General features: G+C 42.0%; 1 protein-coding gene across 4 annotated transcripts in view; it reads right to left on the bottom strand.

Moving 5' to 3' along the window:
* trc (Serine/threonine-protein kinase tricornered) overlaps nucleotides 1-15,697 on the bottom strand; it is a 68,411-nt gene that overhangs the window by 39,135 nt on the left and 13,579 nt on the right. Inside the window, exons 1-2 of one of the 4 annotated variants that reach the window (XM_043420825.1) lie at nucleotides 14,682-15,529; nucleotides 8,033-8,625 (exon numbers count right to left, since the gene is read on the bottom strand). The exons of 1 other annotated variant lie outside the window; for it this stretch is intronic. In XM_043420825.1, the coding sequence (XP_043276760.1) occupies nucleotides 8,033-8,621 (589 nt within the window). In that variant the 5' untranslated portion in view covers nucleotides 8,622-8,625; nucleotides 14,682-15,529. Of the gene's footprint in view, nucleotides 1-1,256; nucleotides 3,130-8,032; nucleotides 8,626-14,681; nucleotides 15,530-15,697 lie in introns of those variants that run through there. 2 more of the 4 variants (XM_043420826.1, XM_043420827.1) reach the window with 2 other exon arrangements.

The following is a 15,697-nucleotide window of genomic DNA, read 5'->3' as shown; positions in this document are numbered from 1 at the left end:
CCCGCGAGCTCTCCCGATGATCGTTTAATTCACGGCACGCACGAACGAGCGAACGATCGAATAAAAGAGCGAGACCCGATTTCGCAGACAAACAGTGTGGGCTCTTTTGCGTCACGTTTCAAACAGCCCATACAGGGCTCAAGTACCACTTAATCTCTTCTATCGAATAACGCACACGTGAAAACGGCTTACGAATTGAAGGGCGTAACCCCGGAGGCTTTTACAATTCTCTTATAGCCGCATCGACTCGCCATCGGGAATCGCCCGCTTCTATTAATACTATGTCATTGCTATTTCCATCCTCTTCCGAAGACACTGTTCTCGGAATGAATTTCAATCCCGAATAAGATGCGGGGAGTGTTTATATAGAAGCGATACAACGCTATCTTCGAAGCCCCGAGTTCATAAACCTGAGAATTTCGGAGAGACTATTGTAAAAAGATTTCTCATATTCTCCGAGATACGAGTCACAAAATCATTGAATCTCCGCGCGGTTTTTATACTTCCTGGAAATATTCACGAGGACAATGTGACACCTTGAATTTCGAGTTCGAGTAACAAGCAGTCGAACGCGTTATATAATTGTTGAAGAATACGAGAATAAACGAATGAGCGTAAAAAACAAACGAAAATAAGTCTCCTCGCGTAAAGCTGACGAAATGGAGGCAAAAAGAGAATTTTCATTTCACCAAAAACACAATGATAAGTGAAACAAAAGACTCGCTATATGTTCAGTTTCGTCGTAATTCAGGCCTAGTAAACCGGTGCAAAAACGATTCTAGCACAATGGAGGTCCTTCGAATGACACGAATGCTTCGAGTGACTATTAATGGAGCGACAACTTTTCGTAAAAGGCATAAAATAATGTCGCGATAGCCGTTTCACGTTACTGAAGCTCCAACACCAAACTGTTCACTCAATTATAACTTGAGCCCTGTGTGCCAATATACGTTCGGTTCGTAGAAGAAAAAGTTGAAACGCATTTGCGACAAGTCTGAAAGTCGCTATACGAAAGATAATTGTTAAATAATGCGCCGTTAATACGTTTCATTAAAGGCAATATCTTCATTGGATCGAAGAATATAAAATAAGATAAATTTCAAGCAAGTTCTGCTCGTTTGGGAGATCGAATCGACTGAAAAGTGCGTTTAAAGGCTCGTAGCAGAAAAAGAATAGTCGTTTCTTATTCGTTCAAATGACTGAAGTTTCTTTGACGTTTTTTTGGACGCTGCATATTCTCACTGAGTATAACGAACCTGAGAGATAGGATTTGGCACAAGTGATGTAACCGCACATTTGGCCGATCTTAGTCCACAGAGTCTTGAGAATTTCCGAGCTGTACATCTGGCTCCTGTCACCAGTTGCGTTCGGAGTTTCCAGATTTTTCATTCGTACGGTTATTGAAGTACGTCGAAAAACGTACGAACGAATAATTAATGAAATAATCAAACGAGAGGAATAATTTGATTTTGTATTTGCCAACTTTGCGAACACACGCGTGTAGTACATCTATAAATTTATCTCTCGGACGTTATACACACGCGGACGTTCCATACGGGCTCCCGTCACGCTGTTGTGATTAGAGGACAATAAAAATGTGAAAAAGAGGAAGGGAAAACTCACACACATAAAAAAAAAAAAAAATAGAAAGTCCGTGCGCGGCACGAGTTCGATGTCTGCTGTTGGGACTGACGTGTCTCTCACAACGCTCTATGAAATCTTCTACTATATACAGTCACAACGCACAGCTATAATTCGGAGCTCATTCCTGGTAGCTTCTTAGCGATCCAGAGGTATAAAACGTGTATGTGTGTAAATCCGGTAGTATAGTGTATAAAAGAGATATAACGCGAACTCGCGAGCAGCCCATATGGAACGGTGAATCCGGTGAGCGCGAAGCGGAGATTCCCAGTTGTTCTCGTCAGGCCACATGTACACACGGAGCTATATAGCGCGGATGAAAGACAACGAGCATTGTGTCCTCGAGGACTTTGCAGCAAGAAGGATGCCGTCTTTCCCTTGCTCTCTCCGTCGCGTTTCCTCCTTTTATTTCGTTTCAATTCTATCGAGTGCGTCTTTCCCTTCAGCCATTTCGCGCGCCCTCACTCTCTCTCCCGCTTATCCAATCCGCCGAGCGTCGCGTGATAACATTTTATCCCCGATGTATCGTGTCGAAAGAGCACACGAATTCTTCGCGAAGCATGATGGGGATCCAGTTACCAGCACCACTGGGATATCTCGCATCACGAGCAGACCGAACAAAAGGAAGGAGAAAATTCTCTTGGAAGAATATCGAGTTTCGAGAACGCATAGGACCAAACCGTTCAATGATACACCAGCACTTTTCTGTCGTTTCAACACCAAAATAGACACTCGTGGCGATGAGAATAATGCCGAGATGCGTCTTGTACTTTCACGAGTTGTCGAATGCTTCTGTCACGGACAATTTCACATCGCTTATATCGCGGCAACAGGTCAACTATACACCTGTATATATCCGCGACGTAATCACTGCTCCTGTAAATCCAGTTTTGCTGGTTTCACGATATTTCGCGATTCCTTTTTTTCCCTCGCTGCATGCTCTTCGTTTATTTCATTTTGACTCTTGATCCTTCTTCGCGTTAAACTAGTCGCCGTGATAATGATTTTGCCAGGCGAAATCCGTCCCGGAGGTTTCATACGAACTTGTACATATGATACCAAAACGACTCTCGTACTATAGGCTCGCGAGCAGAAGCGTGTTACGGTATTGCCCGATCCCGCGTGTGCCCGAGCGTGACTGACTAACTCGCTACTGACAGGGGGACCATGCACGACGACCGAGCGAACCAACAAGAACGACAGCCACTTGGACGGACGAGGCTGCTATCCTATGTGTGACGCAACCCACCGCAACTCACCGTACTCCACGCAATGAATACACTCACATTCCTATATATATATATACATTCTCCCACGAAAGTCTCTTTTCGTACGTACATTGAGCGATATGTCACGGTAGGTATATTACGCTGCATTCGAGTTTCTCGCATATGCACCGCCAACTATTCATATGCATATGATTCGTCGTTTATAAAGAACGAGGAGATCCCACTTTCGAGAACGTTCGCGGTATCCCGATTCATGCTTTTTCTCATCATAGTCCGCCAGTTTCAGGGTCGAAATATATTTTTGAGCTCGCGTCGGAGTAGCGTCGATCGGAGACGAATTCATTTTCTTGTTTCTTTCTTTAAAAAACTTTTCGGTAAACATTCTCTTTGCTTTTTTCATCATCGAACGGGATCCCGTGGATCGGAGACGGAATCGTTGTGAAAAAGATTCTCGTATAAAGACGCTCTGATTCAGCTACTTCTCTTGCTTCAACTTTTTGGGTCATAATATGTTTCTTTAATTCCATCTGGATCGTCCCATTCGAGTGCGAGGTTCGAATGCATTTTGATTCCGCTTCGACTCTACGGATCAAAATGAATTACCATCGAACATCGGTTGTCACTCGATAGTTTTCTCAATTCAATATACATTGCTCCGATCTATAGGAAAGTTCATTCGAGCTTAAATTCTCGATCCAAGGCCAAGCCAAGATCAACTCAAGCATTGAGATAAAATGGAAGTAACGCGATGACTGCTTGTGGGCATGGGGCACAGACTGGAATATTGAATCAACGGGTTTCAGGCCCTCGCAAACTTAAACTTGACTAAAATCCGCCTTTAGAATCCCGTTGCAAGTTCACATTGAAATAAAATCGTAATTGAAAGTTGAGCCTGAATTAAAAATAAACATCGAAACAAACCGTATAGAAAAGCGTGGTGGTAGTAGGAAGAGAGAGGAGCGAAGAGGTAGCTGGTGATAGCGACCTTGATGGGGTCTGGTCAAGAGTCTGGCGGCTCTTGGCGGGAGTATTAGTGATTACGGTGTATGTAATGGTGGTGACGATCGTCACCGTCCTCGAAGTAATATATGAGCTAGCTCTCTCATCTCGCGCGATGACGACACTCCACCTCGATTTTACCATTATTGTTGTACATAATGTATACATAGCGTAGTCGATCTCGTGGTCGACTAAAAGAATTAAAAAATCGTCGAAAACAAGTAAATGAAAAAGAAAAAGGAACGCGCGTATAGAGCACGTTTTCGTGCCCACGCTTGATCCAAGCCGTACCAGCACCAAAGGCAACGCACGATCAAGGGCTCTTTCTCTTTCTTCTTGCCCGGCGATAAACACACGTACACGAAACTTGAGTATAGCAGCCAGTTATAGAAGAAACATAGTTTTACGCGTTCTCTCGTTTACGAACATGCATCTGTGTGTGGAGCTCCGTACACACTCGCACCACGTGAGCTTGTGACCTCGCCAACAAACCGAGCACTCAAGTAAAAATGAAATGTGTGTCTATTGATACAACGATTAATAAAACATTTTTAAAATGTATCTTTGCTAGGTCTGCTGTGCCAAGGAACCGAGTTATTTTTTCTGTCGAAATATCGAGATTCGGCGATGCAGAAGGGCCCAAAAACATAATTTAACTTTTTATCGGGTTTATTAAACTTCATTAAAGCCGACGCGTTTACCAGAGCATAATCTTACCGCGCGATTGGCCATTCTGACGATCCTGTCGGATAGCGAGAAAATTTTGGAAAGATCAAATTTTTAGTGAAAAAATTCGATTGAAACGCGAACGTTGTTTCATAACTTTTTGCCGCATAGTTTCTATATAAATGATCATCGCGGTTGCATCAACTATCTTCGATGCTTAATAAGCTCGAATGATGAGTTACAGCGAATAATAGTGTTTCGGGGTTACGTTATAACAATCGCTTTGACGATTGTTCTAATTGTATCGGGATCCCTTGCCTCCTCTGGCCGCGTTGTGTTATACAAGAGCACTCGTATCTTTCATATCTGTGGGAATTTCGTTGCGTCTTGCACGCGGTTGGCAATACCCGCTCGCGAATATCCTCCGCATTCAAAAGCGTGGGAGAAAAAAGATACAATTCTACGTTGGTATGTGATCTCGAGGAACGTACGTGCGGAGTGGCGCACACGTAAATGTCAGACGCGGAGAGAGACACACTTTTCCTCCTGTAAAAAAATGTTCCCCGTGAGGATAATAATCAGTACGAAACGCGGCGATTAACTTCATTAATACGTACGCGGGAGGTCATTAAAAAGAAACGTAATTGCGCAGAGTATTCGTCTATATTTCACGGTTCGTTTTCCGGAAAAAGCAACGACCAGGAGGATGAGGAGGCGGTTTCCATGATAAAATAAAAATTAAAATTTGTGCCAGTGCGTTAGACTTCGTAAGTTGTTCGTCCAGGAAGACGAAGCCTCAAACTCCGAAATACGATTTCAATAAGACAGTCAAGGCCGCAATTGAAAGTGGAACGCGGAGCATGAAATTCCAATAGGGGGCCCAAAATTTTCTACGGTCGACGTGAAAAAGGTTGTGAACGATGCGGTAAATTGATCGCTCTGAAAAAAAGCTGAAAAAAAGCGATCCAATTTGATTGGTCGAAACATCGTGTGCCGATCGAATTCTCGACGCTCTCTCGCATTACTCCAAACTATAATATCTCTCCTTATTACGAGTTACTTTTTTCCTCACATTATTTATGGATAATAAGAATCAAGGGCACAGCCAACATCCAAATTAGCTTGTACTGCTCGTATTAAGAGCACGTTTATATTCATAAAGTAAATGCGAAGTGGCGTCATATTGGCACAAAGTTGCACGCCACGAGTGTTCGTGTCGACTAACTGTAAATCGCGGGCGAGCGAGCGAGCGCGCGAGCGAGCGAAAAAAACGCCCGGACCAAATGGAGCGACGAGGAAAGGCGCATACATCAAAACGGCCCGGCTAACCGACGTGTGTGCATGGATTTATACACACATCCGTGCAAAATAGCAGATCTATATGTCTCTACATGAGATGTACGCGCGGAGCATCGCTCTTGCTCGGCTACTCGAATATAGCACGTTATATTTGTAGCTAGCAGCTCTCCGACACATTTTCACCTCCGTGCGTGCATGTGTAGAAAGGCCCAGCTTTTATATTCGGTTTGACATAGAAAAGAAACGACTCTGCCTTCACTCGGAGTTCTTCTTAGCTTGACTCCAATTTGGTCTCGTGTATCGAAAGTCAATCCTCCTGCTCGCACACATCGATTTTATCTCGGGAGCAATAACATTTCTTTTCGTTTATTCTGACAATTATTCAAGAGAATTTTGGGCCTCGAGGCAGGACGAATGGAGTGAAATGATATTTCGAATGAAAAATCTTTTGGAACAGCACCCGCGATTTCGGAGAATACGGTAAAATTAAACGATTTTCGGCAGCAATCGCGTTGAGTTGAACGGAGAAAATAATTGACTCGAATTTTGTGACGCTGATCGGAATCTAATCGCTTAATAATAACGGATTATCGGGAATCGGGATATAATTTATTCGCGATTGAGGTCAAAAGGAGATTACGTCATTGGAAACGTAATCCGCACTGTGGTGATTAATTTCGAAGCGTGTAACTCGATGCAAGAATAACTAGCGTAAGAAAAGCATTTTTCAACGTCAAATGTGCATTCGGCTATGGAAGCTATTGATCCTTCGAGTTTAATGTTTTTGCTGAAAAAGCGAAAAGAATGAGCGAACAAAGGATTCGAAGTATGACCTTCCGAGAGTTCGAAAGAAGTCGGTTGAAATGTAGGTCGGAACGTCGTCGATGTCTATCAGCGAATATGAGTCGTAAATAGCGACGCGAGTACGTTCTATAGGAGCATTTGATTCCGCCGCGTGGAAGCAGGCAGACGAGCCATAAAGTCGGGACTATCCGAAGCGGAAATTCCTCGTGCATCCGTGAATCTGGCCGGTAAGTTGGTCAATTCCGTGTAGAACATTTATATAGAAAAAGACGAATAAGCAACGAGGATCACGAAGGATTTTAATTTAGCTTTGCCGCGATCCTGACGCGGCGCGATGCAATCGCAAACTCATAATATATACGAACGTCTATATATGTATATGTATAATGCGAAAGGGGGGGGGGGGGGGGCAGCAAATTCTACCCGTGCGTGCGATCTAATGTTTATTTATATCGAGTTTACGGTTCATCCTCTTTCCGGCCCAGTTATTGGGGCCAGGCGGCCCGTTAACATACAGAGTGAGAAAGATGAGCCTCTCGCGGGTGTTTGCTCCACCGAGCAAGAATCCATCCCGTGTCTTCGATACCGTCTGATGATCGCCTCTATATACGGAGCTAAACACAAGCCTGGTAGCCGATTCTTCTCACCAATTTACCATCCCGACAACAACGTGTTTTCAAGTTTTATCTCTCGCACTCAATAATCGCCGTGAATAAATAGCCATTATTTCAATAGACTCGTATAATATCGAAAAGGCTCGTGATACAAGAGTAACAAAAATTCGTTCGCTGCGATACCGCAAATCATACACGCGGAAGAATTTTTCTCACTGCGAAATGAATCGAAACACAGAGAAGCTCGCAGCTATTTTACGCCTCACTACAATTTACTTTCACTTCGTCATCTTAAAAAAGAAAAACTATATACTTGGGTTACTCACAATTATTCTCCTGGGAGAAGAAACACCGCGACGAGCGCGGATGTCCCGAATCCTCTTTTTTTATCGTTAGATCTTTCACCTCGCGTATAATGGGCGCGGAATTATGGATTTTTGGAGAAATTTCTACCTACGCGAAACGCGAAAGAACTCGTCTGTGCTTATTACTTTGCGTGAACTTTGATTCGAGAAATTGTCAAAAGTGCGTTGAAAACTTTCTGAAAAAAACGGATCCGTGTCGATCCGACGATTAGAACTTTTTCAACCCAACGTGAAATCGTTTTGCAAAAACATTTCAATCATTCTCGGTACGTTTTAATCAATTTCAAAGATTTTTGGAGCGAAACGAAAACATGAATCTGATTTCAAAATAAGAACGTGCGCGTTTATTACAAAAAAGATAAATAATTCTCGGTGCCGTGTTCGCATCGCGAGGGAATAAAAGTATTGGGCCCACCTGACTTCTCCGTAGGCGGTTGACCGATGCGGCTGAACCATTTGAGAAATCTTCTAGCCGTAGTGGCGCTCGGAGGCCGACATCCATCCAGGATTACAATCCCACTTCCGGTGTTGTGATTAATATTATTATTGTGCCGATTATTGTTGTTGTTATTGTGATTGAGATTGATATGGTGGTGGTGATGGAGGTGGTGTAAATTGTTGTGGATATTTTGATGGTTCAGATGTATATTGTTGTTGATGGGGGTTCCTGAATTGGGCGTAATGCTGGTTGGGAGATTGTGCAAAAGGCGATTGTCGTCGGTAAGAACGGCGACGGTTGAATCGACAAGGCCACCGCGAACGTTGGTGCGTTCGGTCGGTGAGGTCTCGGCGCAGTTCTGATTACGAGTGTACGGTGACATCCAGGCGTTACAGGTAGTAGACGATTTCAAATTAATCTTAGCTGGTTCCGGTAACCAGTTGTAATTCGACGATTGTACAGGCATCGTTTGATTCTGTTGCTGCTGTTGCTGCTGCTGTGATCGTTTCGTTGTCTCCTCCTCGTCCGACGAGTCGAAGATGAAACCGCAGAATAGAAAAGTCATTCGTCTGTAGATTGTAAAAAACGATAGCCACAATAAAAATTTTGCGGAATAATATTTATTGCAATTATCGTTAAGATAATTTTCGATCTTTTGTTGCCGCGCGGCGAGTCGAAGCACTTGCACAATCCAATGAAACTTTTCTTGCGCGGCATACCACGCAAGATTTATAACAAAGAATTAGTTTCGGTGAGCAAACACTGTTTCTATCTTGCCGGGGAAATGTTACATTTTCACTCGGATTTGCGGATTGCGATTGAACGTTTGGTCGCTCGGTATGCGTTGATCGAAAATATGATTTTTTTTGTGTTTATCATGTGTGTGATGCGAAGATGAATTAGATCTGAACTAATTCGAGCGGGATCACCGTATCTTTCACCATAAACGTAGAGATCGAGGAGTGACCCGCGGGCGACACGCTCTCCGTCTCTACTGTCAAACTCCTAAGTGAATCCAGCCATAAATGTGAGAAATCTTTGCCCGAACTCCTCCTCCTCCTCTCTCTCTCTCTCTCTTATCTCGCTCTCATCCCCCACCTCCTTTCGTTATCAGAGATTTTCTCGCAACTTGGCGAGATAAGACCGGCTGTCGGAGTATCGTTCGATAGATGAGCAGACGAATAATCCACCGAGCACCGTTGTTATAGACACGGATTATATCTTACGCGTCGCGCGTATACGTGACTGTTTTTAATAGTTATCGATATGGAAATTCCCCATCGTTAGTCAGTCCACTTCATTGCCCGATCAAAAATGATGGGGCAAAGAAGTATTTTTGACATGAAACTAAATGACTCGCGGATGCTGAGAAGAGTTTTTGGTTGACTTGGGTGCAAAAAAGTTCATTCTAAAATACGTCATTGAACTACCGAACCCTCTATTTTTCTGTATAAAAGCAAAACGAACTGTTTTATTCTTAATAGTGTTGACCTTACAAACCGTCGCTTCAACTATTCCGAAAGTAATCCAAGTAAAATCTCAAGTAAAAATCTTACGAGTTGAAAACCGTAGCTAACTCGTTGGAGAACTGTGCTCACCTCAGTGAGCCGAATTGATAAAGCCCATCAATAAAGTTCAACAGCCGGATTAACCCTCCTCCGCGGATCCCTTGTCAGACTATTTTTATCCAAATACAGCAGCAAGAACCTTTCTCAAGGTAATTCTTCCAGATAGAACTTTTTCAGGCTTTAATGATTGACATTTTTGCGCGCTTCCCTAAATAGCACGATCGCGTATCGATACTGCTGCTCGTATAAATGGGGCTCTCGCAACACTATTTCGTCCGTTGAAGCTACTGCTGCTTCGTTTTCAACTTTTCCACTAGAAAATCTTGCAACTGCGATATTTGTCGGACCGTATTTGGTTCGACAATATATCTTGAGTACCTTCGGATGAGTAACGAAACATGTTTTCATTCAAACAGATCAACGAAAGAGCGGTCTCCGTTCAATAAGTGGACGGTCATCCCTGACAGAAACATTTGGCACAAAATTATATGGGGAAAAATTCCGCTAGCGAGAGAGAGAAACACTATTCCTTCGATTGTGATACTTCGCGTTGATTATTCGTGACGTCAGACAAAGAATAACACGTAATTTATGCGTGAAGAATTACAAGTAGTAAGGTCAAGCGTTACGACACACACGCTCTTTTCAAAGAGGGAGAATCTCCTCGTGATCATTTTATTTGACTGTGCTACACTTTTCGAACGGACACACGGAAAAAATTAAATTTGAAACATTACCGTTTATGAACGCAATTCATCATATTATGATAGGGAAAAAAATTGAATTTTCCTATACTCATTGTTATTTATTGTTTAAAGTAGGAACTTTTACCGGAGTATGTTTAAAAGTAATGTCCGGTTAAAGATTCCGTACTTTTGAAGATTATTTCAATATTTTTTTCGAAATATTACATGAGCGCCACGGTGAACGTTACTGTGCTGCACTATCAAAATTTTCGTACGAATGTTTACGCCAGGATGCGGGGACAATAGGGACATTGCTGGGCTATGTTTTCGCTATACCGGCCTATTTCCCCATTTTTTTTATCATCCAGCTGTTTGTTGAAGTGTGTAAATCACCGATTTAGTGTGCTACGGAATTCAGAAGCGAGAGATCGATGCCTATATTGGGGCAAAGACATTTCACCGTGATGCACCGTAAAATTTACTAATTGTTTTGTAAATTTTAGTATACGCACCGTAAATTTCACTATCTGCAATATTTACTGTTATAAAACTGAAAATTTCGTAAAATATTTGAAATTTTACAGTGCATTACAGTAATTAATTTTTTTTCGTTAACTTGTCCCCGCTGTCAGACACATCTTATATATTTTACAATGAATTTCACGCTAAACATTGGAATAGACGTTGGAATAGAATTGTTTTTTTTTTCGACCCAAAACTGCTTAATTCGATACTACTCGAAACAAAGAGCTGCTTCCTTCTAATCATTTGGGCTCCACAGACGAAATTTGTGATTCAATTATAAACATCATTCAATTTCACATGATCAGCACTTGGCCAAAAAAGACTATACTGGACGTAGACCCAGAATTAAGCTCGTCTGCAATCAACAGTCCTTTTTCATGATGTTTTTTTCTGACCTCAGAAATTGTTGTTTTTTGTACTATTTCGTAACGTGTTGAGTGATGGGAAAGTAGTTTTCTCATCTATTATAAGAATATTCCAATCGAAAGTGTTCTTTTTTTGTTCATATTTTCACTTTGGCAAAGTACACGAATCAAATTCATTGCGATTGAAATGAGAAATTTCATAACGCGCGCTCCCTTTTTCGTACACGTCTATTTAATTCATTCGTATTCATGCTACACACGCGCCTAACTTTTAACAAAAAGTACCCATGTGCACGCGAATTCCGGTTAAATGTGTTGAGAACTCGCTACTCCGTTTTATTGTACGTATGCTCGCATGACCTCGAGCCAGACCCCGATCGAATTTCCGCCTCTCCGCCTCGAGTTGGACTAGAGAGAGAGAGAGAGAGAGAGAGAGAGAGAGAGAGAGAGAGAGAGAGAGAGACAGAGATAGGGAGGCAGTCCACGCCCGGTGACAAAGCCAAGTAACCTTGCTTCTTGCTTTTATGAATGTACGTCTTGTTTTAGGACCAATCTCGTTACTTTGTTTCTCAGCGTGAACAAGGTGCAAATATGTTAAAGTCACGGTATACCTGTGTCACCATACGTAAAGCGAATAAGGGAAATTTATTTATAAGGAAAAACGAGAGAAAGATAATTGATGCGACGAAAAGAAATTGCAATTGTTTCGACCGAAATATCCAGTTCGATACGGACAATGAAATTCATAATTGCTGGACGAGATATTATTAGCCAGAGCGAATTAATTCGGTTGTAAGGACTCGATGTTCACTTTGAATTCGCACCATTCTATTGCTGCCGCAATGCGTTCGCCACGAAAGTTCGACTCTCAACGCTACCATTGATGTTATTTTTTATTCCGCTCAGTTTGGTGGAAAGACTAAAAAACATGGTAATTAACGGCGAACGAAAAATTATGATTACGATTTCGGCACTCGAAGCAGTGAATGTTTCGAGGACGCTATAGTGGAAGGATCTCGTCTCTCACCGAGTGCCAGAATCCTTCGTGAGGTGAGTCCGAGCTTTACGTACCGTACCTACTTTCGCTGACACGATAGACCAGCAAAAAGACCACCGCAGCTTACGTCCAGAAATCTTCGCACAAAAACCATCGAAGTGATTCCGTAATGCTGCGGATGCGAATCGAGCAAACCGCGAACAGAACGAGAGACAACATTTTTTTAAAATCCGTTTTTCAACTGAAAAATACTTCGTTTTAGTGCACGTGCTAATATAGTGAGTTTTTTCCCTCCAAACTGCACCCACGATTTCCGGTGCATCTCGATCCGACGAGCTTTTTCATTTGTTTTATTTCTCAAATTCTCATCAAAATTGTTTTTTTTTTCGATTATGCACAACTTTCTGAAAAGCGGAGTGGGGCTCATTAAAATCATTTGTTTTTGTCACGAATATTTCGCGTGTCTATCTACATTTTTCCGTGTTTAAAATTCAAGGTTTATCAAGTCTGCTTTGATAAACGTGTTATCTACTTTTCGCTACTACAAACCCCTCTCTGACTTTTGTCCTTTTTTCTGAAAGTTTTCGAACGAAGCATCAATATTTATGGTTTCCTTGAAGAATTTCGGTATTTCTATATATTATATTTGCCACAACATTTGGTTTCTTAAGCAAAGATATACACAAAGATGATATGACAACTGTTGATCAGACACGAAATGATCTTGGAAAATGACGATTTTTTCTCTAACCAGCCGTTTTATTCTCTCGATTAAACGTTATTCATTTTTCTAAATCGTCCTGCAGATATGATTTTCATTTAAAAAATTCACCGAATTTTCCAACAGGGAAAGTCTCGGGATCTCTAACAGCAAAATACGAAGATTCATTTCATTGAACTTTATCATGATTATCATGTGATTTCGGACTTTTTAATAAATGCAATGTACAATCGTACATGCATTCACGACACAGGCGCGTCAGTTGTGAAAGCACTGGCACGTAAAACCCACACACCAGTTTAATGTTATCTTCTGTCTTGCGAAGACGAGCGTACTCGTGTGTATAATAACGTGTGTTTATAGACAAAGCAAGACGAAAAACCCGTTCGTACCTTCGTTTGTCTCGGTTCCCCTGCAGGTTTGTATGCGCACACGGTACTCTCTTATGCGGTCTTGAGTAAAACTCTCTTTTACTGCAAGCGCTGCTTGAGTCCACACGAGACTTCTACATTAAATTCATCATGCGTTTTTTGGTTGCAAAGCTTTTTACCTTCATCACCTAAAATTCGGACGATTTTTTATACCATGATTCAGTGAACTTCGATCAACGGCGTGACAAAATTTAAACTTCGAATACATCAGAACGCGCGGACTTCGTCTAAAAAGGTTTATTCGAATCCGAAGCTGCGAGACGAATGAGCTCCCCTCGAATACTCCAAACATTGTGCGGTCCATGAACAGTGCCATGGGATCCTGGTGACTCAGAAACCTCGTAATACAAATGCTAATTCAAATCTCTTTTGGATTATCGATCTTTGGAGGCACGAGTGAAATCTGAGCTACAGAAAAATTGATTAGCGTTTTACTGCACGAGCCGCCTCGAATCGAGTTATAGCGGCAGTACAAGTTTTTTTTTTACGCTGCGCAAGAGAGCCGTTGTGTACTCTCGAATAGTGCAATGCAGTCATTTTAATACTGGTAACGATTAGCCTGGAATGTGTTCTCGAGTATACGTCGTTTGTGAGCTCATTTTTTTTTTGAACGAGTAATGAGTTAATTACGTTAGTGAAGAATGGTGTGCTGGAGGAAACGTAGCTCGATGTGTTAAGTTTGTGTCCGCCTGGCGAAGAACCGAGCACGAAAAACGTATAAATTATCATTATTTCCATAAAGCATTTGGAAAAAGTGCAATCCCGTCAAATTGTTCCTTAAGATTTTCGACTCGTTTTCACGGACATGGAAATTGGACAGAAAAGTTATTTCTTCTCATTTTTCGGCTAATCTCTGCTCGCTCAACAAATCATTTGGTAAAAAAAAAATGATCAACAACAATCTGCTTCCTACGAAAAAGATAACGACGGTGGCAATACTAAAAAAATGATGAAAATTTTTCTCTTCAGCCGTTAATTTTTCGATTGTGAAAACTCCCAAATCATCAAATTTTTTTTGCTATCATATTCTGTCGATTTCTAATGGTGGCAAATGATAAATTCAGTAAATCGTGAAGTTTTTGGTAAAATTTTTGTAAAATGAAAAAATGTGTGATTTTAATGGAGGAAATAGAATCTTTGCCTTGTCATTTTTTTATTTCGGTTTTTGAGGAATGTGAACGAATGGGCAGTGATATTTATTATTATTGTGCGCAGCTCATCCCGCCCGTAATAGTTGCAACGCAGACCGAGAAACTGAAACGAATGGACGAGAGCTCGCTCACCGAATCTCATTCTTTTTCTCTTTTTTGTCAGTCGTCTACAAATACGCACATGAGTATAAACACGGGAGCACAACACCAAAGGAGATCTCAAACAGCCTCCAACGCACAGCACACAAATTTCGTATTCCTGTTGATCTCTTCACCTCGTTTCACACGACCAATAAGATACATACGTAACTCCGAGTAAACAATTTACAAGAGTCGTCGTCGTGTACCGCGTTTCTTCAATCATAATTCTGTAGTTTCATCAAGATTCGCCCAGGAAATCACGGATTCGTTCTTATCTTTGAACTCATTTTAAACCGTTGAAAAAACAAAACCACAAAAATATCTGTATCGTAATCGAGCAGGCACCGATTGAGATTTTCCGAAAATATCGATACTATTACCTCCGATTCGCTTATCTCGGTCACGCTTGATTATTTTTAGTGACTTAATCTCGTCGTCGATTTCAAGCTGTCGGATGTAACGAAGGACAGAATCTTTTCCTTTTGATAATCGTTTGCCTCTTTCGGCGGGCTGTTATATTTATTAATTCTTATCAACGAATTGCACGGTTATTAGAACTTTGAAGCGGTCTAACGACGACGAAAGATTTGATCTTTCGAACTGCACCACAAGCTCGTCTGCGAGAGCTCGATGTTGTTCGAGGCGCGGAGCAAACGTTTTTATATTACAATGATCCACCGCGTACACAACACTCGATAAGCTTCGTGCGATAAAATATTTCACTTCGTATCCGTGTGCGAGGGAAAGTTAGACATATGTAGATCGTTCAAACATGCGTAACGCTTGACAATGCTTATGTATACAGAACGACACGACGACGACGACGACGACGTCGACGAGAAGGAAGGCGCGCGGGCGACGACTGTTGCGCGAACCGCGCGAGGACGAGAGTCGACGCGAGACTACATGAGACCGAGCCAGACCGAGTATAGTCAGTATAGCCAAGTTACCAGTCTTTTCCTCCGTACCCACCTCAACACTCGCCGCGAGAGCTCGGGCCACCGCAAGAGAACGAGAGCGAGAAAGAGCCAGTCGAACGGAGAGAGAGAGAGAGAG

Source organism: Venturia canescens, chromosome 6 (assembly GCF_019457755.1).
Source record: "Venturia canescens isolate UGA chromosome 6, ASM1945775v1, whole genome shotgun sequence".
Lineage (NCBI taxonomy): Eukaryota > Metazoa > Arthropoda > Insecta > Hymenoptera > Ichneumonidae > Venturia > Venturia canescens.
Note: the sequence above shows the minus strand (reverse complement) of the source record. Positions and strands in the feature narration are given on the sequence as shown.